The sequence below is a fragment of the Anopheles merus genome, unplaced genomic scaffold (genome assembly GCF_017562075.2).
Source record: "Anopheles merus strain MAF unplaced genomic scaffold, AmerM5.1 LNR4000118, whole genome shotgun sequence".
Taxonomy (NCBI): Eukaryota; Metazoa; Arthropoda; class Insecta; order Diptera; family Culicidae; genus Anopheles; species Anopheles merus.
This window is the reverse complement of record NW_024427698.1, coordinates 19,212-41,206: the sequence shown is the minus strand read 5'-3', so window position 1 is coordinate 41,206 and position 21,995 is coordinate 19,212. Positions and strand designations below refer to the sequence as shown.

Below are 21,995 nucleotides of genomic sequence, written 5' to 3'. Positions count from 1 at the left end.
CATACTATTCTTTCGTGGTTTGTTGTAAGCTGCGATGTTGGTAATATAGTCATAGGTAATATAGATGGTAATATAGTATTGGTTAATATTGTCAAAATCCTTAGCTGCCTTATTAAAAAGCGAAACTTTGTCAACAAAAAGTTAAACTACCTCCCATAACGATGATTGTTTGAAACGAATATTCCCCCTTTTCATCATTATCTCGTTATAACTAAACGACATACGCGTTAGCTTGCCTTCACATGTACCATTTCATAATAGTAATCGAAAGGTAATTCTTGATATGTTCAACAGTATTGGTGGTCCTGAAAAGGACCGTTTTGAGAAGGAAATGCCCCGTTTAGACAGGGACCGCTTCCGGATGCATGGACGATTTAGGCACGCTCTCCGCGGATGCGACGGGCCAGCTGGATGTCCTTGGGCATGATGGTGACGCGCTTGGCGTGGATGGCGCACAGATTCGTGTCTTCGAACAGACCAACCAGGTACGCCTCGCTGGCTTCCTGCAGCGCCATCACGGCTGAGCTCTGGAAGCGGAGATCAGTCTTGAAGTCCTGGGCGATCTCACGCACCAAGCGCTGGAAGGGCAGCTTGCGGATGAGCAGCTCGGTCGACTTCTGGTAGCGACGGATTTCTCGGAGGGCCACCGTTCCCGGACGGTAACGATGCGGCTTCTTCACTCCTCCGGTGGCCGGGGCACTTTTACGAGCAGCCTTGGTGGCCAGCTGCTTGCGAGGAGCCTTACCTCCAGTCGATTTACGAGCGGTTTGCTTGGTACGAGCCATTTCACTTCAGGAGCGTAGGTTTTGTTGAGCCTTGAGTGAACGTGTTCTTTTGAGAAAAGTTGAACGTTGAATGATGAAACTGTTCCAACACCAGCTCTATTTATGCGCTTGTAAACCCTCATTTTCTCTCATCTTAAGAGCAAGAGGGAATGCGTGAATGAAAAAGTATAAATAGGGACGTTGAGCTCGAAAACGTTCATTCGTGATCGTCAATTTAAAGTGTGAACATCGTGAACGTACCATCCTGTGCTCATCATGACTGGAAGAGGAAAGGGAGGAAAAGGCCTGGGTAAAGGAGGAGCCAAGCGTCACCGAAAAGTGCTGCGAGATAACATCCAGGGTATTACCAAGCCCGCCATCCGCCGTTTGGCTCGGCGTGGAGGAGTGAAACGTATCTCCGGCCTCATCTACGAGGAAACCCGTGGCGTGCTGAAAGTGTTTCTGGAGAATGTGATCCGTGATGCGGTCACTTACACTGAACACGCCAAGCGCAAGACCGTCACCGCTATGGATGTGGTGTATGCTCTGAAGCGTCAGGGCCGTACTCTGTACGGTTTTGGAGGTTAAATTCAACGTGCTCTAACAAACCTCCAAATGGAGTCTCAAATCAAACGGTCCTTTTCAGGACCACAATACATTACTCAAGAGCTGTGTCTTTCGCAACATGCGACAATTCTTATTTGTGAAAAAAAATCTATGATGGCTTCGAATGGCGTGCGTATAACATATTACTCGCATAACAAGCACTCACACTGCTGTATATGCAGTGCATTTATATGAAATGGCGTTTTGTAAATGTGCTTTTTTAACTTATACGTATGCGTTTGAATCGTACATAAAAACGACGATTGAAGCGTTTGTTAAAAGAAATAATTTTTTTTTTATTTATTTATATAGTGATTAATTTTATATTTTCTAATAAAAATATTTTCTTTTTCAGGGCAAAACTCTCATCCTCTTGAAGCAATAATCGCCGCGTGGAAGATACCGTTTTTTTGCATCAGCTCAAATCTGACTTACACATGCGCATCGTTCATTGATACTTGCGATGACTCATCAAAAGAAGAAAAACGGGTGAAAAAAACAACACTCTTCACATGAGGTTTGTGAATTTATTATAAAGCAACAGCTAACAGCGTCAATGCTGCCTTTGAATCCGTAAATCACTCAATGCTAATTTCAAAACTATCAAGCTACGGAGTTAATAGCACGCTCGTTCATTTGCTCTCCTATAATTTAAGTGATAAGCATATTACAGTGAATATTTCCTCCTCTCTAACTGCACCATTCACCAACCCGTCCGGGGTTCCACAATGCAGCATTCTCGGCCCTTTTCTTTTTAACATTTACATAAATGAAGTTATTCACGTTATGCCGGATTGCGAACAATTGTTTTATGCAGGTGATATGAAAATGTTCCTACCGGTATCAGATCAAACCAATTCTTTAACTCTTCAAATCTGTTTAATTCGATTTAACGCGTTGTGTCATTCTAATTGTATGCGTCTCAACATATCAAAATGTTCTGTTACATCCTACACTAGGAAATGATTTCCCATTATTTGCGAATATAAAATTGATGATAGATCAAAGCCGCGTAAAAATGTGATTCATGATTTAGGCGCTCATTTAGGTAGCAGACTAACGTTATAGAACCACTATGAAGCAATACTTTCAAAAGATTTCCGTTTGTTAGGATTCATTTTGCGTGTTGAGAAAGACTTCAAAGATCCATTCAGTAAAAAAGCTGTGTATTGTGCAATTGTCCGTCCTACTTTAGAATTTGCTAGTATTATTTGGACACCGACACAGCTACATTTAAAATATAGGCTAGAATCGGTTCAACGCAAGCTTACTCGTTCATTGTTTTATCGTCTCCCGACGTCTCGTAATTCTGTTTGTCCCTCTTACCGTACAAGGTGCGTGTTATTTGGAATAGAACCTCGGCAACATAGAAGAACGAAGTGCTTATTTATATACAAACTTGTTAGCGGATCTTTCGAAGGCCCGTCATTTTTAATAAATAGAACTTTCAGGTCTAATAAGAATGTTAAGAACCAGAATTTTATTCAACATATAATTAAGATGGACTAATGTTGGATTTAACGATCTTTTATAAAAATTAACTGACTTTTTTACATTGCTAAGTGAGACGCATCCACAGTTAATGTTATGTTGTTTATTAATGTTGTTAATTGACAGTCAAACTAATTATGCCTTTCGATGCGTTTTTGTTACCACTGTTCTATTGCATTTAACAAAAAAAGAGAATGTTATGTGAGCTTATGTTAGCTTGAAAACTTTCGGAATAGATAAAAATAATGAAAAACAATAAGCTTCTTTTCAACAATAATATTTGCTTTTCTATATATTCTATTTCTTTTCTTTATTTTTGGTCACAATAACACCATTTCCGCGCACACACACAAAACAATGCTTCAACTCAAAACCTTAAAACAGTTTCCATCATCAGACTTTGAAAAACTTAAAATATGTATTGTGTGTTAATTTGAAGATTTTTGAAGGAATCTTAAGCCTGTTCGGAATATGTATCAAATCGTTTGCAATTTGAAACATGAGCTCGAAACTGTCCAGGAAACGAATCAAAATTTCCATGCAGATTAATGATATTTAATAATGTTTCGAGTAAAATAATGAGAATCTTGATTTTTAGCAAATGTACAAGGTTTGCAATTGGTTTGTGATTAATACAATAGTTTTGCCAATTGAAATTGCATAAGTAAAACAATATTCATTGCCGAAAATGCCTAAAGTGGCTGCTATTCAACGCAATAATGGTGTGAAGTTTATGAATTTAAATGAAATTTTTAAATTATATGTTAGTTTACGAAGCATTATGAAGGATTGCGCCCTAGAAAAGATAAATCTCGCCACTCGAGTATTCTATAAGAGCACAAATTTGCAAATTTTCCATATTCTCCAGAGAGCGTTAACAAGTGTCAAGCAAGAGCTTCCCGCCAAATACTTTATGCAAGATTTGCTAGCAGGATGGTATAAAGATGTAGAAATTAACTCAACCTCCAACATCTAGGATGTTAGCTGAATTCCATATATTTTCTTGGGATACTGACTTCATTTTTTATAATAACGTAGCGATGCTCCGCGAGCGATGTTTCCGTTTCAATTTTTACAATTGGTGATTGTTCCCCAGCTTTCGTTATCATACAAATGTTTCCCAGTTATTATCCAGGACAAACACCCTGGGATATCATGAACACCCGCCCTCTACGTTACGCAAGCGTTACACGTAACGCCTGTTTAGCGCAAACCCAAGCAGCATTTTCTTAACGCCTGGTTTTACCATCGTAGATAAGCAAATTGATAGATTATTAATCATGTCTTAATATTGATTATTTGTATGCAATAATGAGAAAAGACCTATTTTGAACAAAAATAAAAAACTTTTTTAAAGATATGACTCATTGATAATTTATGATAATGAAAAGTTATAACACTATTATTATCTTAATATTTTTTGCATCAATGCGAGTTATAACAACTTCAAGAAATACTTTTATAACAATCAATAAACTTAGATATGTTGTCACAAAAAACTAAGTTTTTATTTGCCAATCTTTTGGTAAAACTAGAATTTTGAAAATTATGATCGGATTTTTTAAGCTCGATAAGCGCCATTTCAAAAGAGCCCTCGCATCCAAAGCAACCATCATTCAAAATCACCATGAACGTTCTTAATAGGCTATAAATTAATTGCACATATTTAATTTCTTTGGATATACTTTATATAGTTTTTATTTTTTACTTTGGCAACGTTACTCCAATTATAAGCTTAGAGGGTTTTAAGACTTTTTTGCTTGAATTGTAGTGCATGAATGAAAACACTTATATTTTTTTAACTTTTAATCAAACTATTTAATCTCACTGATATCGATCTATCCCAAAGCAAATTATTGTTATTTTATTCGAAATGTAAAATATTTCTTATTTAACTTATGCACAGCGATCGGTTGCGTGGATGACCAACCCTCTATGAAATGCAGCTTGGGAATTTTAAAAGACAAGTAACGTTTCTCCTTTGTAACGTCAAGGGCTGAGCCTTACTTTTACCAATTATTAAGATGGCGTTACGACTGGTTGCAGGGACTTTGATCACCACTAGATGGCGTTATTGAATGTGGAGTTGAACATGCGTTAGGGACATTTCAATTTATTGTATTTTATTGGCATTCCTACATTGCAAATGAAAATATTGTTTAAAAATATACTATAAAATGCCAGAAATATTCACATGGTTATTTAAATGAAGGGTGAAGGGAAACATTATTGAGGATGTTTATTTATATGAATGTTCCTAATCTTTGGTCCAACTTTTTTAAAGCCATTTCCAACGTTTCCCAATAAATTTGCCAAGTCAAACTTTTGAGAGAACCTAGCCTTACCTGAACACACAACATTTTTCGACCAACACTTTTAACATTTTCCCGTGGTTAACGATGAATCAGGTAAACGTGTCCTTTAGCGTTTCCAGAAAAAAGGTCAACACACAGGTATCACTGCTTGCATTTGCTATGGTTAAACCAACCCGCTTTACCAAGCTACCTGGAAAATTTAACACATCGTTTCTGATATGCTGCATTTTACATAATTCGCAGGGTTAGAGAATTGAAAACAGTTAATGATACTTTATGTGCCAAAGGAAGGCACATTTTTTCATTTACATTTTGTACACACTTTCAAGCACGGTTCTATATTAGAAAATGTTCTTACTTCTGGTAGTCCCATAGCACCATGAATCGAATAAAATGTCTTTGGCAAAGTTATTTGTCGCCCTGAAAAGGACGGTTTTGGGTTTGAGAGGAAGGAAGCTTTGTCATACAGTTTAAGCCTTCTTTTCGGTTTTCTTGGGCAGCAGCACGGCCTGAATGTTGGGCAGCACACCACCCTGAGCGATGGTTACTCCGGACAGCAGCTTGTTCAACTCCTCGTCGTTGCGGATGGCCAGCTGCAGATGACGCGGGATGATGCGCGTCTTCTTGTTGTCACGGGCAGCGTTTCCGGCCAACTCAAGCACTTCAGCGGCCAAGTATTCCATGACGGCTGCCAGATACACGGGTGCTCCGGCACCGACGCGCTCGGCATAGTTACCCTTGCGCAGGAGACGATGAATACGGCCAACGGGGAACTGAAGACCGGCACGGTTGGAACGGGACTTTGCCTTTCCCTTTACCTTTCCTCCCTTTCCACGGCCAGACATGGTTAGATTTTATTGGGGAACGTTTGTAACGGATCACGAACAACACGATGTTCTCTTTGAGAAGGGTATTTTTATAATGGAGCAATTTTGACTCGACCGATGCTTATATAGCAGCTTATTCGAGCTGCGCGATACTCGTTTGGAATTTTTCGAGCTGCACGATACGTATCCTCTCTCACGGCCCGTTATAAGCGATCGGAGAGCATGGAATGTTTCTAGAACGGAATCACCCGTTGAATCGAACACATCGTGTCCCAGTGTTGAGTGAATTTTTCCGTCGAAATGGCACCCAAAACCAGTGGAAAAGCTGCGAAGAAGTCTGGCAAAGCCCAGAAAAATATTTCCAAGTCCGACAAGAAAAAGAAGCGCAAGACCCGCAAGGAAAGCTACGCTATTTACATCTACAAAGTGTTGAAGCAAGTCCACCCGGATACTGGCATCTCTTCGAAGGCCATGAGCATCATGAACAGTTTCGTCAACGATATCTTCGAACGCATTGCTGCCGAAGCATCCCGCTTGGCGCACTACAACAAGCGTTCGACGATCACGTCCCGCGAAATCCAAACCGCTGTTCGTCTGCTGCTGCCTGGTGAGCTTGCCAAGCACGCCGTCTCCGAAGGAACGAAGGCTGTCACAAAATACACCAGCTCGAAGTAAGCCACTGAAATGATTGGCTTCTTTTCATGAACAACTCTCAAATCGGTCCTTTTCAGGACCACAAACCGCATTCAAGCAAAGAATTATCCTTCATTTCATCCGCAATGGTTGGAAGCGTTTTCCGAAGTGGAATTGTAAATGGAGTTTCGTGTATCATAATTTATGAGTAGAAGTCGTTTCGCTCGTTGTATGAAAATCATTTTTTTAATTTAAATTTAAACTATATTTCTCGCGCGAACTAGAATAATCTATCGAAAAAGCAACCAATTGCAGCTTATGTGTCGTGAGTTAAATGTTGTAATAGATTTGTTCGATTTTAATGTTGCTTTATAAGTATTGAAGGATCGTTTTCGCAAGCGTTTGCATTTTCGTGCCTATGAGTCACAGTTAAGCTGGTTGTGTCGAACATTTGTTGGAAAATATATAGCCATACAATTCTTTCGCGGTTTGTTGTAAGCTGCGATATTGATAATATAGTCATAGGTAATATAGATGGTAATATAGTATTGGTTAATATAGTCAAAATCCTCAGCTGCCTTATTAAAAAGCGAAACTTTGACAAGAAAAAGTTAAATTACCTCCCATAACGATGATTGTTTGAAACGAATATTCCCCCTTTTCATCATTATTTCGTCAAAACAAAACGACATACGTGTTAGCTTGCCTTCACATGTACCATTTCATAATAGTAATCGAAAGAAAATTCTTGATATGTTCAACAGTATTGGTGGTCCTGAAAAGGACCGTTTTGAGAAGGAAATGCCCCGTTTAGACAGGGACCGCTTCCGGATGCATGGACGATTTAGGCACGCTCTCCGCGGATGCGACGGGCCAGCTGGATGTCCTTGGGCATGATGGTGACGCGCTTGGCGTGGATGGCGCACAGATTCGTGTCTTCGAACAGACCAACCAGGTACGCCTCGCTGGCTTCCTGCAGCGCCATCACGGCTGAGCTCTGGAAGCGGAGATCAGTCTTGAAGTCCTGGGCGATCTCACGCACCAAGCGCTGGAAGGGCAGCTTGCGGATGAGCAGCTCGGTCGACTTCTGGTAGCGACGGATTTCTCGGAGGGCCACCGTTCCCGGACGGTAACGATGCGGCTTCTTCACTCCTCCGGTGGCCGGGGCACTTTTACGAGCAGCCTTGGTGGCCAGCTGCTTGCGAGGAGCCTTACCTCCAGTCGATTTACGAGCGGTTTGCTTGGTACGAGCCATTTCACTTCAGGAGCGTAGGTTTTGTTGAGCCTTGAGTGAACGTGTTCTTTTGAGAAAAGTTGAACGTTGAATGATGAAACTGTTCCAACACCAGCTCTATTTATGCGCTTGTAAACCCTCATTTTCTCTCATCTTAAGAGCAAGAGGGAATGCGTGAATGAAAAAGTATAAATAGGGACGTTGAGCTCGAAAACGCTCATTCGTGATCGTCAATTTAAAGTGTGAACATCGTGCACGTACCATCCTGTGCTCATCATGACTGGAAGAGGAAAGGGAGGAAAAGGCCTGGGTAAAGGAGGAGCCAAGCGTCACCGAAAAGTGCTGCGGGATAACATCCAGGGCATTACCAAGCCCGCCATCCGCCGTTTGGCTCGGCGTGGAGGAGTGAAACGTATCTCCGGCCTCATCTACGAGGAAACCCGTGGCGTGCTGAAAGTGTTTCTGGAGAATGTGATCCGTGATGCGGTCACTTACACTGAACACGCCAAGCGTAAGACCGTCACCGCTATGGATGTGGTGTATGCTCTGAAGCGTCAGGGCCGTACTCTGTACGGTTTCGGAGGTTAAATTCAACGTGCTCTAACAAACCTCCAAATGGAGTCTCAAATCAAACGGTCCTTTTCAGGACCACAATACATTACTCAAGAGCTGTGTCTTTCGCAACATGCGACAATTCTTATTTGTGAAAAAAAATCTATGATGGCTTCGAATGGCGTGCGTATAACATATTACTCGCATAACAAGCACTCACACTGCTGTATATGCAGTGCATTTATATGAAATGGCGTTTTGTAAATGTGCTTTTTAAACCTATACGTATGTGTTTGAATCGTACATAAAAACGACGATTGAAGCGTTTGTTAAAAGAAATAATTTTTATTTATTTATTTATATATTGATTAATTTGATATTTTCTAATAAATATATTTTCTTTTTCAGGGTAAATTTCTCATCCTCTTGAAGCAATAATCGCCGCGTGGAAGATACCGTTTTTTTGCATCAGCTCAAATCTGACTTACACATGCGCATCGTTCATTGATACCTGGGATAATTCATCAAAAGAAGAAAAACGGGTGAAAAAACAACACTGTTCACATGAGGTTTGTGAATTTATTATACAGCAACAGCTAACAGCGTCAATGCTGCCTTTGAATCCGTAAATCACTCAATGCTAATTTCAAAACTATCAAGCTACGGAGTAAATAGCGCGCTAGTTCATTTGCTCTCCTATTATTTAAGTGATGAGCATATTACAGTGAATATTTCCTCCTCTCTATCTGCACCATTCACCAACCCGTCCGGGGTTCCACAATGCAGCATTCTCGGCCCTTTTCTTTTTAACATTTACATAAATGATGTTATTCACGTTATGCCGGATTGCGAACAATTGTTTTATGCAGGTGATATGAAAATGTTCCTACCGGTATCAGATCAAACCAATTCTTAAACTTTTCAAATCTGTTTAACTCGATTTAACGCGTTGTGTAATTCCAATTGTATGCGTCTCAACATATCAAAATGTTCTGTTACATCCTACACTAGGAAATGATTTCCCATTATTTGCGAATATAAAATTGATGATAGATCAAAGCCGCGTAAAAATGTGATTCATGATTTAGGCGCTCAGTTAGGTAGCAGACTAACGTTATAGAACCACTATGAAGCAATACTTTCAAATGCTTTCCGTTTGTTAGGATTCATTTTGCGTGTTGAGAAAGACTTCAAAGATCCATTCAGTAAAAAAGCTGTGTATTGTGCAATTGTCCGTCCTACATTAGAATTTGCTAGTATTATTTGGACACCGACACAGCTACATTTAAAATATAGGCTAGAATCGGTTCAACGCAAGCTAACTCGTTCATTTTTTTATCGTCTCCCGACGTCTCGTAATTCTGTTTGTCCCTCTTACCGTACAAGGTGCGTGTTATTTGGAATAGAACCTCGGCAACATAGAAGAACGAAGTGCTTATTTATATACAAACTTGTTAGCGGATCTTTCGAAGGCCCGTCATTTTTAATAAATAGAACTTTCAGGTCTAATAAGAATGTTAAGAACCAGAATTTTATTCAACATATAATTAAGATGGACTAATGTTGGATTTAACGATCTTTTATAAAAATTAACTGACTTTTTTACATTGCTAAGTGAGACGCATCCACAGTTAATGTTATGTTGTTTATTAATGTTGTTAATTGACAGTCAAACTAATTATGCCTTTCGATGCGTTTTTGTTACCACTGTTCTATTGCATTTAACAAAAAAAGAGAATGTTATGTGAGCTTATGTTAGCTTGAAAACTTTTGGAATAGATAAAAATAATTATAACAAAAATAATATATTTTTTCGTTTCTATATATTCTATTTCTTTTCTTTATTTTTGATCACAATAACACCATTTCCGCGCACATACAAAACATTGCCTCAACTAAAAACCTTAAAACAGTTTCCATCATCAGACTTTGAAAAACTTAAAATATGTATTGTGTGTTAATTTGAAGATTTTTGAAGGAATCTTAAGCCTGTTCGGAATATGTATCAAATCGTTTGCAGTTTGAAACATGAGCTCGAAACTGTCCAGGAAACGAATCGAAATTTTCATGCAGATGATATTTAATAATGCTTCGAGTAAAATAATGAGAATCTTGATTTTTAGCAAATGTACAAGGTTTGCAATTGGTTTGTGATTAATACAATAGTTTTGCCAATTGGAATTGCAAAAGTAAAACAATATTAATTGCCGAAAATGCCTAAAGTGGCTGCTATTCAACGCAATTTCAGTGAAAAGTTTAAAAATATAAATAAAAATTCTTAATTATATTTTAGTTTACGAAGCATTATGCAGGATTGCGCCCTTGCAAATTTACCATATTCTCCAGAGAGCGTTAACAAGTATCAAGCAAGAGCTTCCCGCCAAATACTTTATGCAAGATTTGCTAGCAGGATGGTATAAAGATGTAGAAATTAACTCAACCTCCAAAATCTAGGATGTTAACTGAATGCCATATATTTTCTTGGGATACTTCATTTGCGATGCTGGCTAAGCGATGCTCCGCGAGCGATGTTTCCGTTTTAATTTTAACAATTGGTGATTGTTCTCCAGCTTTCGTTATCATACAAATGTTTCCCAGTTATTATCCAGGACAAACACCCTGCGATCTCATGAACATCCGCCCTCTACGTTACGCTAGCGTTACACGTAACGCCTGTTTAGCGCAAACCCAAGCAGCATTTTTTTAACGCCTGGTTTTACCATCGTAGATAAGCAAATTGATAGATTATTAATCATGTCTTAATATTGATTATTTGTATGCAATAATGAGAAAAGACCTATTTTGAACAAAAATAAAAAGCTTTTTTAAAGATATGACTCATTGATAATTTATGATAATGAAAAGTTATAACACTTTTATTGTCTTAATATTTTTTGCATCAATGCGAGTTGTAACAACTTCAAGAAATACTTTTATAAAAATCAATAAACTTGCATATGTCATCACAAAAAACTCATTTTTTATTTGCCAATCTTTTGGTAAAACTAGAGTTTTGAAAATTATTAAAGGATCTATTAAACTCGATAAGCGCCATTTCAAAATAGCCCTCGCATCCAAAGCAACCATCATTCAAAATCGCCATAAACGTTCTGAATAGGCTATAAATTAATTGCACATATTTAATTTCTTTGGATATACTTTAAATAATTTATATTTTTTACTTTGGCAACGTTACTCCAATGATGAGCTTAGAGGGTTTTAAGACCTTTAAACTGTAAGACTTTTTTGCTTGAATTATAGTGCATGAATGAAAACACTTATTCTTTTTTTAACTTGTAATTAAACTATTTAATCTCACTGATATCGATCTATCCCAAAGCAAATTATTGTTATTTATCCCAATAGATGGCGTTATTGAATGTGAAGTTACAAATGCGTTAGGGGCAGTTCAATTTATTGTGTTTTATTGGCATTCCTACATTGCAAATGGAAATATTGTTTAAAAAAATTTTAAAATGCTACATATATTTATATGGTTATTCAAATGAAGGGTGAAGGGAAACATTATTGAGTATGTATATTATATGACTGTTCCTAATCTTTGGTCCATTTTTTTAAAGCCATTTTCAACGTTTCCCGATATATTGAAATCCAAACTGTTGTGAGAACCTAGCCTTACCTGAACTCACAACATTTTTCGACCAACACTTTTACATTTTGCCGCAGTTAACGATAAATCAGGTAAACGTGTCCTTTACCGTTTCCAGAAAAAAAAGGTCAACACACAGAAGTGAGGAAATCGAAGTGAGGGGTAATATAATTGAAAACAGTAAATGTTACTTGATGTGCCAAAGGAAGGCACATTTTTTCTTTTACATTTTGTACACACTTTCAAGCACAGTTCAATATTAGAAAATGTTTTTTCCTCTGGTTGTCCCATATCATGTCTTATAATTGATTATTATTTGCAATAATGAGACATTAACAATTTTGAACACATATAAAAAAAGTCCAGAAATCCTTTTTAAAAATAAGACTAATTGTTAATTTATTAATATTAAAAATTTAAAAGATTATTATTATTTTATCAAAGCTACCATTTAACATTAAAGTTATTTTAACATCAAAGTTACCATACTCTAAATATCTTATGAGTATTTTTATAGGTTATTAGATATAGAGCAAAGTAGTATTGCGTTGATAGTGTTAGGTTTAATTATAAGTATGCGTGAACCATATATGTTATGGATATTTTTGTAGAATTAATTGAGTATGTAAGCAGCCTCCGAAGAGAAGCGACTCGACTCGATAACTTCAAAAAGTCTCTCTTCTTCTTCTTTGGCTCAACAACCGTTGTCGGTCAAGGCCTGCCTGCACCACTTGTGGGTTTGACTTTCAGTGACTAATTGATTTCCCCCCATAGCAGGATAGTCAGTCCTCCGTATGGCGGCACGGTCCATTTGGGGATTGAACCAATGACGGGCATGTTGTTGAGTCGCACGAGTTGACGACTTTACTACGAGACCGGCCATCTTCAATACGTCAATAAGAGTTATGATAAATCTAAGAAAGACTTGTATGACAATTCTGCAAAAAGATATGAATTTGATCATAAAACTTATTTTTTTATTTGCCAACCTTTTGGTAAAACTAGAATATTGAATATTATCAAAGGATTTATTAACCTCGTTAGGCGCACTTACAAAAAAGCCCTCGCACCCAAAACAACTATCATTCCAAATAGCCATAAACGTAATATTAATAGGCAATAAATTTTTTCCAGCTTTTTACTTAATTTAAATTAACTTACAATATTTTATACTTCCAATTTTGGCAATGTTACTACAATTGATCGCATTACGGGTTTTAAGGACCTAAAACTGTACGACTATTTTGATTTTATCATTGATTATTTATAAAAATAAATAAATCTGTATTTATTTTACGAATATTATCTGATTTATATCGATGTATTCTGAGATAAATAACTTTAATGTTAATAAAAATTTAAAATCTATAGAAATTTTTAATGTACACTGGTTGGTCGCGATAATGACACAACCTCTTTAAAATGCTGCAAGGGAATTTTAAAAGGCCTGGCACGCTTCTCCTTTGTATGGTAAAGGGCTGAGCCTTATTCTACCAGAGAAGCGTTACATTGCTTTTAAAATTCCCAAGCAGCATTTTAAAGAGGTTGTGTCATTTTCACGACCGACCAGTGTACATTAATAAATAAAAAAATCAAATTTCGAAAAAAAAATTTAAATGATAAATAAAGATTAAAGATAAAAGATAAAGATAAAAATGGAAAAATACAACAAAACCAGATTTTTTTTGCGCCATGATAAAAGCAAAATAGTCTTACAGTTTAAAGTTCTTAAAACCCGTAAAACTTTACACTGGTGTTCAAACCCCGCAAGCAATTTCGAGCAGTTTGCGAGCTCGCACGAGGCCTTGTAATTGCGATAGCTTTTTAGCGCTGGTACATGGGTACAGATATTCCCCGATATACGGCATATTCGATATACGCCATTTTGGTATACGTTATGTTATACATTTCACAGTTTTTATTAGCAAATTATACAAATTTGACAGTTCGAATGTCAAATGCAAAATAATTTTCCTTTGGTCAAATTTTAAAAACCATTTCAAAAGGTACAGGTATTCCATGATATACGCAATATACGATATACGCAATTTCGCTACACACGATTTTCTTAATTTGACAGTTCTTATACATATTTGATACATCAAATGTCAAACTAAAAATAAATTCTCTTTACGTCAAATTTTAAAACCATTTTAAATGGTACAACATTTTTTAGTTGAAATCAGATCAAATAACTAATCTAATGGCTAAAACTTACCCCTTCATGCAGAATGATACGAAAATTAGCTATAATTTGACCGAAAACATCGAAATTCGACTTACGCTAAGATTAGAGATACGCGATTGCCCTCCAGTCCGCATTAATATCATGGAGTGCCTTTATATGATATATGGTATATGGGTCCAATAAACTCCGTGGTAAACCAAAAACTCAGTGGTACCTTAGCGGATAATTGTCATAGCAGATCTTTATTACCTACTGTTATCACGAATGATAACAAGAATCGAAGCTTTGGGATAAAATCATAGTAATTATTTTAATCGTTGTTTTTGTACTTCTTGGAATGCAATTTATTCTATTTTTATTAAAACGAGACATTAATTTTTTCCCGTGTGCGACCGGGTTAATCAGCTAGTCCTTTTACAATATTCAATATTCTAGTTTTACCAAAAGGTTGTCAAATTAAGAAATAAATTTTATGATAAAATACAAATTCTTAAAGTTGCTATAGCTCTTATTGATATCAAAAAATTTCAAGATAATAAAAATGCTATAACTTTTTGATAATGAAAATTTATCAATAAGTCTTAATATTACACATGTGATTGTTAGTTTCTTTTTTCACGAATCTGATTATAATAACCATTATTTATCCTTTCATGTCAAAATAAGATGTTTCTGGAAACACAAATCATCAAGTCCTAACGGTTATTTGGGTAAGCTTGTGCGGATAAATTTAGTAGAAAAGTAGGCCATATTTTGAAAAAATACAGATTCCAACCCAGTAGCTCTTGGAGTTGAGAGGTTGACTATCCAAAATAGGACTGAGCCCCTGGAATTCCAAACACCCTCTTCCGTCTGCATAGGCTTCCCAACCTTTGGATCAGAAGCAACTAGCTGGAAGGACTGGTTAGTCGGCGAAGTATCAAATATTCTGTCCACTCTAATGCTGTTTGTTTCTCCTTCGTTACAACCCTGCAAATCTTGCCGAGGAGCAAACCTTCGCGCGGCCCCCTGGACAAGTTCGGTTCGTTATACTTATCTTTGAAAAGGATTCCTGAACTTCTATTCATGTGTGTTCAAAATAGGTCTTTTATCATTATTGCATACAAAAAATCAATATTAAGACATGATTAATAATCTATCAATTTGCTTACCCACGGTGGTAAAACCAGGCGTTAAAAAAATGCTGCTTGGGTTTGCGCTAAACAGGCGTTACGTGTAACGCTTGCGTAACGTAGAGGGTGGGTGTTCATGAGATCCCAGGGTGTTTGTACTGGATAATAACTGGGAAACATTTGTATGATAACGAAAGCTGGGGAACAATCACCAATTGTTAAAATGCAAACGGAAACATCGCTCGCGGAACATTGCTTAGCCAGTATCACAAATGAAGTATCCCAAGAAAGTATATGGCATTCAGTTAACATCCTAGATTTTGGAGGATGAGTTAATTTTAATTTTACATCTTCATATCATCCTGCTAGCAAATTTTGCATTAATTATTTGGTGGTTTGCACTTTTTTGATACTTGTTAGCGCTCTCTGGTAACAATTTAAAATTAAAAACAAAATCACCGTAAGTTCCTTCTTAACGAGAGTACAATCCTAAAGAATGCTCTGTTAATATAAATGTTAGTTTGATTATTAATAATTTTTAAGCATTTTATTGAAAAACATTATAAAGAACCTGGTAAAATTACTGCCACTAGAGGCTTTTTCCAAATTTATATTATCTCTATGATTCAATTTGACTCGATTATATTTCTGTAGTATTCACTTAATGATCGCAAACCTTCAACATTTTACGAAAAATTTAAGATTTCCAATTAATTTACTCGAAACATGAGAAAATATCATTAATCTCCATCGATATTTTGATTCATATTCTGGACAGTTTCGAGCTCATGTATAAAATTACAGACAATTTGATTGAAATTTCGCAAATGCTAAATATTCTTTTTAAAATCTTCAAATTATTATAAAAATGTTTTTTTCTTTTTGAACTTGTTTCAAGGTCTGGACACTTGATTATAGATGTTGGTATCCTTCGTACGGCCGTTGTCATATCTTCATATGAAATCTTTTGGGTTTTATTATTGATAAAAATATATGTTAAATGTTATAATTCATAATTTATATCCAACATTCAGAATAAGAAACCGGATTCCAAATTTTAATTCAACTTTCGGGAACAATAAAGTACGAATATCGATTCAATTCAGAGCAACATATGGTATATTACTGTTGTTTCCGTGTTAAACACAACTTCCACAATGTATTCCCAAATTTTTGATGGCACGAGTACGAGATTCATTGAAATAATCGACTCTATAATAATGGCGTCGGACAGAAGTGTAATACCCTTTAAAACGCCTCTGGACTGACGAAGAAAAAATTCAATTACTATGGTATCAGGGCCTTTAAATGGTCAAACATGTTTATCACTGGTTGAATTATCCGGTTTCACACGGGATAAAATCGATTTTCTGTTTTATTTAAAATTAGAAAAATATGCTACCGTTACTCCTGAATAAAAAAAAATTGAATATGCAATCCTAGGGGTACAAAAACAATTCATAAAATGATTACATTGATTTTATCTCAAAGCTTTGATATCTGTTAACGGCTTTATAAACGATTTTTGGTTTTAGCAACTTTTTTTCAATTTGATCTGATTTCAACTGAAGAATTTAATTTTATTCAGGTATACCGCGATAAACGCTATAAAACCTGCCAACAGTGTATTAAGATTATATCATTAAATTAGTTATTTGATCTCATTTCAACAAAATATTACAATTTTGTACCCTTTACAATGGTTTGTCAAATTTGACTAAAAGATAGTTTTTTATGAGTCTGTTATTTGATGTGTCAAATTATTAGACTGTCAAATTAAGACAACCGCGTATAGCGAAATTGCGTTTATGGAGTTTGGCTTACATCGAGTAAAACCTTAGATTTTTTAAATGGTTTTTTAAATGCGACCATGGGGAATTTATTTTGCATTTGACATTCGATGTGTCAAATAGGTCAATTCGTGAAATTTAAAATGTTCTGCGTACCAAAATCGCCTGTTTCGGGGAATATCTGCACCCATAAACCAGCGTTTAAATGCTATCGCGATTCCAAGGCCTAAGGCGAGCTCAGAAACTGCTTGAATTTGCTCCCGGGTTTTTAACGTGTAAAACGCACTCCACACCGAGCGTTATTAGCTGGCTTATAAAAGTTATAAAAGTTATAAAAGAACCGGCATAAGTTTAAAAATAAATTTCAAGTTTTGTTTTGTTAAAAATCCGTGAAATTCAAGCAGTTTGTGAGCTCGCATGAGGTCTCACAGTCACGATAGCTCTATAGCGCATGAAAGCATGTTGTTGTTACCCAGCAATCTTTTCGACGATATTTTTAACAGTTATAATTAGAACTTAAAACTTGAAATGATATACTTTTTTTTTCAAAATCCAGAAAAATGCCATTAGCAATCATCTTCTTCTTCTTCTTCTTTATTGTGGCGAGTGGGTAACAATCTTCTATGGTTGAGGCCAACGCATATTCAAAGATATACCACTCTATTAGGGTTTTCGACTCCTAGAGTCATATACCCCTTTTCTTACATGACTCTTATAATTTTAAACATTGCCTACGTTTTTTGGCATCACAGCTACAAAATTAAAATATTTTTTTTTTTGTCTTTTGTATAAATTTTGTTATATCCTTCATCATTTTTCCCGTTTTGTCTTTCCACGGTGCTTTAAATATTTCTTATGTGATGTTTGATTGTTCTTCTCTTTCGTTTGTTAGTTTTTTACAGTAGAATAATTGATGTTTCCCGGTTTCGGGCACTCCACACTCTTCACAGTTGCCGTCTTCCACTATTATCATAACACTCAACCAATGTTTTGATAGATCATGCCCGGCTAATATTCTGTTGGTGATTTTTGTTTCAATGGCCGTGATTGCTATGTTAGTGTGCCACGGGTTTTCCTCAAATTCCTTTCGATACTCAAAAATTTTATTTCCTCTCTTCTCTACTTCTAGTCTGTACCACTCCTTTGTTTGTGTTATCATTTTTTTTAGTATGTTTTTTATATCTACCATGCGTAATTTGTTGTTTTCCACGATATTCGATGATATTCCCCTCTTAGCTTACTCATCTGCCCTTTCATTTCCGTTTATATCTATATGTCCCGGTATCCATTTTATTTCTGCATTGAGTGAGTGGCATCTTCTTATTATATTGTATATTGTTTTTTCTATTTTGTTGCTATATTGTTCTCTTTTAATAATATTGCAGGCTGCTTGACTGTCTGTGTATATGATTGGATTTGAAATGTGTTTTTGTTCTGCTATTTCTAGCGCCTTTTCTATTGCTTTTATCTCAACCGAAGTTATACCTGTATTGTTTTTTAGTTTAACACTTAAAGAGCAGTTTCTAGTATCATGATTATGAGATTGTATATAAATTCCAATATCACAATTATGCTTAGTTTTACTTCCGTGGGTGTATATAATTTTGTTTTTTTCTTGTAGTTTTTCTATTTCCTATCGGTATAATTGTTGCAAAAAAATCTTCCTGACAGTGAATTCTTGGATATATTTTCTAGGGGCTTGCCTCGGATTTTTATTTCGTTTATTTGATCGTTAATAACTATTTTGTCCATTTCCTTTATGATTTCTTTATTTTGATCTATTATATTTTCCCAATAAGATATTTTTTTTATTGTTAGACTGTAGTTGTTTTTGATTTTTTATGTCTTTTAACAACTGTTTATGGATTTTAGACTGTAGTTGTTTTTGATTTTTTATGTCTTTTAACAACTGTTTATGGATTTTAGAGTATGCTATTTCTTTGATTATTTCATTACTCGCCAGATAATCTGCTCTAATATGTAGCGGTACTTCTGCTCCTATTGCCATTAGCGTTGGTATTGGCGTTGTTTTTGTACAGCTTGTCACTTTACTTTATGACTGATTTTCAATAGCATTCAGTCCTTTCAGTAGTCCTTTTCTTGAATTTCTAATAAATGTGCATCCTTTTTCTAATTTGGTCCTTATAAAGCTTCTGTGTATTAGTATCGTTTTGTTTGGACTCAGTTTATTTCGATAGTGGCATATCCTTCTCATTAGTTGTAATTTTTTTTTAGTTTTTGTTTTGATGTCTATGTGTTTCCTATATGTTAAGTTTGAATCTAGCCATATCCCTAGATACTTATATATGTTTACCTTTTCTATGCTTCTGTTTCTTATCCTGATCTGTACTTTACGAACTTTGTTGTTAAAAATCATAAATTTGGTCTTTTCCGGGTTTATCGGTAATTGTAGTCGATCAGTTATATCGATAAAATTATTTGACGTCCTTTGCATGCGATGTTTCAGTTTTTGAGGATCTCTATTTTGTAAAATCAATGCAAAATCATCGGCATATTGTATAATTTTCACTTCCGTTTCATTAATCATATCATGAATCTCTTTAGTATAGATATTAAACAAACTTGGAGATAATATATCTCCTTGAGGAAGTCCATCTGATACAAGTTTTCTAACCGTACTACCTTCAGTATTTATCTCTTTAGTGTGATTGTTTAGAAAAGCACCTATCCACCTTATGATTTCTTTCGGGGTGTTTTGTTTTTCCATGATATTAATCAAGAGGTCCGTTTTTACATTTTTATAAGCATTTGTCAGATCTATGAAAATAATACCCGTCACTACTTTCTTTTTTTTTTGTTCATCATTATCTTGTTGGTAATATAATCTAAACATTGATTGGTAGATCTTTTTTTTAACGAACCCATATGTAGTGTCTGGTATAACCTTATTTATACTCCAAATTTTTTTTTAATTTTTCCAAAACGGCAGCATTAGCTAATTAAATTATAGTTGGTATTAATGCAATACCTTTAAATTTGTTGGGGTCAATTTTGTCTTGGTTGGGTTTAGCAAATGTTATCATTTTTATTTTTTTGTAATGTTTTTTTATGCTACCTTTTTCCCACATATCGCTAATTTCATTTATTATTACTTGTTTTGTTTTGTCAATGATTTTTTTTAACATTTCATAGGAAATACCATCATGACCTGGTGCTATGTTTTTCTTCTTATTTAGTATTCTATTTCATTTTTCTGCGTTTATGATGACATATGCTGGAATTATAGTTTTGAATGGTTTTTTGTTTCCTTTCTTGTTTGGTTGAAAGTTATTATCTAGGAAAGTCTTTGCTGCTTTTCTATCGTTTTCTTTTATATTTTCCTCTTTTTTATTTCTATTTTTTCCTTCTATTTGGTTTATAAATTCACATAGTTTTTAGGATCTTTTTGAATATCTATTTCCGCTAATTTTTTGTCAAATTTGATTATTTAATGAGTTCGTTTTGTGAATCTAAATTCTGCAATACTCGTTTTGAATTGTATTTATGGTTCTATTGGAATTATATCTCTTTCTGCAGGTATTCTTTTTTTGCCAAGCTTTTTCTGTAGCGATATTCCACCATATCTTGGGTCTCTTTTTCATGATGTGTTTATTTTTCTGAACTATCCTTTTTATTGTTTTGCTAGTTTGTTTGGGAGTTGTTTTTGCGTTTATCTCATTTTTTTCTATTTCTTTTATAATTTTTTGTTTGTTTGTAAAAGTAAACTTGATGAAATTAGGTTGATCCTTAATCGTGGTTGTGATTCTTTTGTGATTTGAAGCGCCTATGTGTTGATCCATGACCGTTCTTGTACACTTATCAATTATATCTTCCGATATAATAGTAAGGTCCACCGCAGTCTCTCTCTTCGTTTTGTCAGTTGGAATCATTGTACTTTCTTTGTTATGTAGTAAGCAAAGATTCGTATCTTTAATTTCATTCATAAGAAAAATGTCTTTGTTATCATTCATGGGATTGCCCCATGATTTATGATGACTATTAAAATCTCCTGTTATGATACATTTTTGTCTTTGTTGCCTGTTGTTTCATATTTGTAGAATATGTCTTTTAAAATTATTAATCCGTACTTTAGGACTGATGTATACACTCACATTATTTAGTTTTTCTCGTGTTAGTTTTATTTCTGTGATTGGGATATCTCTGTCATTTGTTGGGTGTTGTATAATTGTGTAAGGAATATTTTTTTAAATATATATTGCTGTAGCACCGTATCCGTCATCTCTATTGTTATTTATTTAATTTTAATTTGATAATATTGTTTTTTTTAGTATCATTTTCTGTTAGCCATGTCTCTGTTATGCAAGCAATAGTTATTTGTTTAGCATTCAATATTCATTCTAATTCATCTCGGTTTTTTTTTCAAGCTTGTTATATTTGTTTGCAAAATTGTGAAATTGTTATTTGTAGACGTAACTATTTACAGAAAGATATCTGTTTTTTTATTATCTTTAAGATTTTATTTATTTTTTTTTTTTTATTATTATTATTTTTATTATTTTTTTAGGCTGATGAATCTCTGCTTTGCATTTCAACTAGTTTAATTTTTTTTTTTGGTCGACCCCTGGGTCTTTTTTCTCCAATTTTGATCGTCTCACTCAGTTCTTCCTCTTCAGTAACACTTTCTTCCATATTTCTATCATCCGATAGTGTTCAGGAAGCTTCAGTGAGTGCCTTCACCGACCCATAGGCATGCTTAATCGTTACTGCGCTACTGCTAGAGTCATTCACGCTATCCTTACTCACACCAATGTTTTCACTAGGTTTTTGGAATCCACTACTACTTTTGCCCATTTGTTTTTTCGGAGTTGTTTCCTCACTCAAAGTGACACTTTCACATTCCATTTCATCTTGT

The 21,995-nt window shown here is 35.2% G+C and overlaps 5 protein-coding genes across 5 annotated transcripts; 3 read left to right on the top strand and 2 right to left on the bottom strand.

Annotated features, from left to right (window-relative positions):
* Nucleotides 1-283: 283 nt before the first annotated feature.
* LOC121601561 lies at nucleotides 284-7,914 on the bottom strand. Its single transcript, XM_041930375.1, has 5 exons — nucleotides 7,484-7,914; nucleotides 5,653-6,003; nucleotides 1,133-1,331; nucleotides 1,026-1,044; nucleotides 284-789 (listed from the first exon to the last, which is right to left on the bottom strand). Exons 1-5 carry the CDS (start codon nucleotides 7,889-7,891, stop codon nucleotides 375-377), a joined length of 1,392 nt encoding a protein of 463 aa, XP_041786309.1. The 5' UTR covers nucleotides 7,892-7,914; the 3' UTR covers nucleotides 284-374.
* On the top strand, nucleotides 999-1,418 carry LOC121601572 (histone H4). Its single transcript, XM_041930389.1, has one exon. The coding sequence runs from the start codon at nucleotides 1,041-1,043 to the stop codon at nucleotides 1,350-1,352; it is 312 nt and encodes a 103-aa protein (XP_041786323.1). The 5' UTR covers nucleotides 999-1,040; the 3' UTR covers nucleotides 1,353-1,418.
* LOC121601567 (histone H2A) lies at nucleotides 4,439-6,074 on the bottom strand. Its single transcript, XM_041930384.1, has one exon. The coding sequence runs from the start codon at nucleotides 6,019-6,021 to the stop codon at nucleotides 5,647-5,649; it is 375 nt and encodes a 124-aa protein (XP_041786318.1). The 5' UTR covers nucleotides 6,022-6,074; the 3' UTR covers nucleotides 4,439-5,646.
* LOC121601563 (histone H2B) lies at nucleotides 6,251-6,693 on the top strand. Its single transcript, XM_041930379.1, has one exon. It carries the CDS (start codon nucleotides 6,304-6,306, stop codon nucleotides 6,676-6,678), a length of 375 nt encoding a protein of 124 aa, XP_041786313.1. The 5' UTR covers nucleotides 6,251-6,303; the 3' UTR covers nucleotides 6,679-6,693.
* Nucleotides 7,915-8,101: 187 nt separating the features above from the next.
* Nucleotides 8,102-8,524, top strand: LOC121601570 (histone H4). The gene has a single exon (XM_041930387.1). The coding sequence runs from the start codon at nucleotides 8,147-8,149 to the stop codon at nucleotides 8,456-8,458; it is 312 nt and encodes a 103-aa protein (XP_041786321.1). The 5' UTR covers nucleotides 8,102-8,146; the 3' UTR covers nucleotides 8,459-8,524.
* The last annotated feature ends 13,471 nt before the right edge of the window (nucleotides 8,525-21,995 follow it).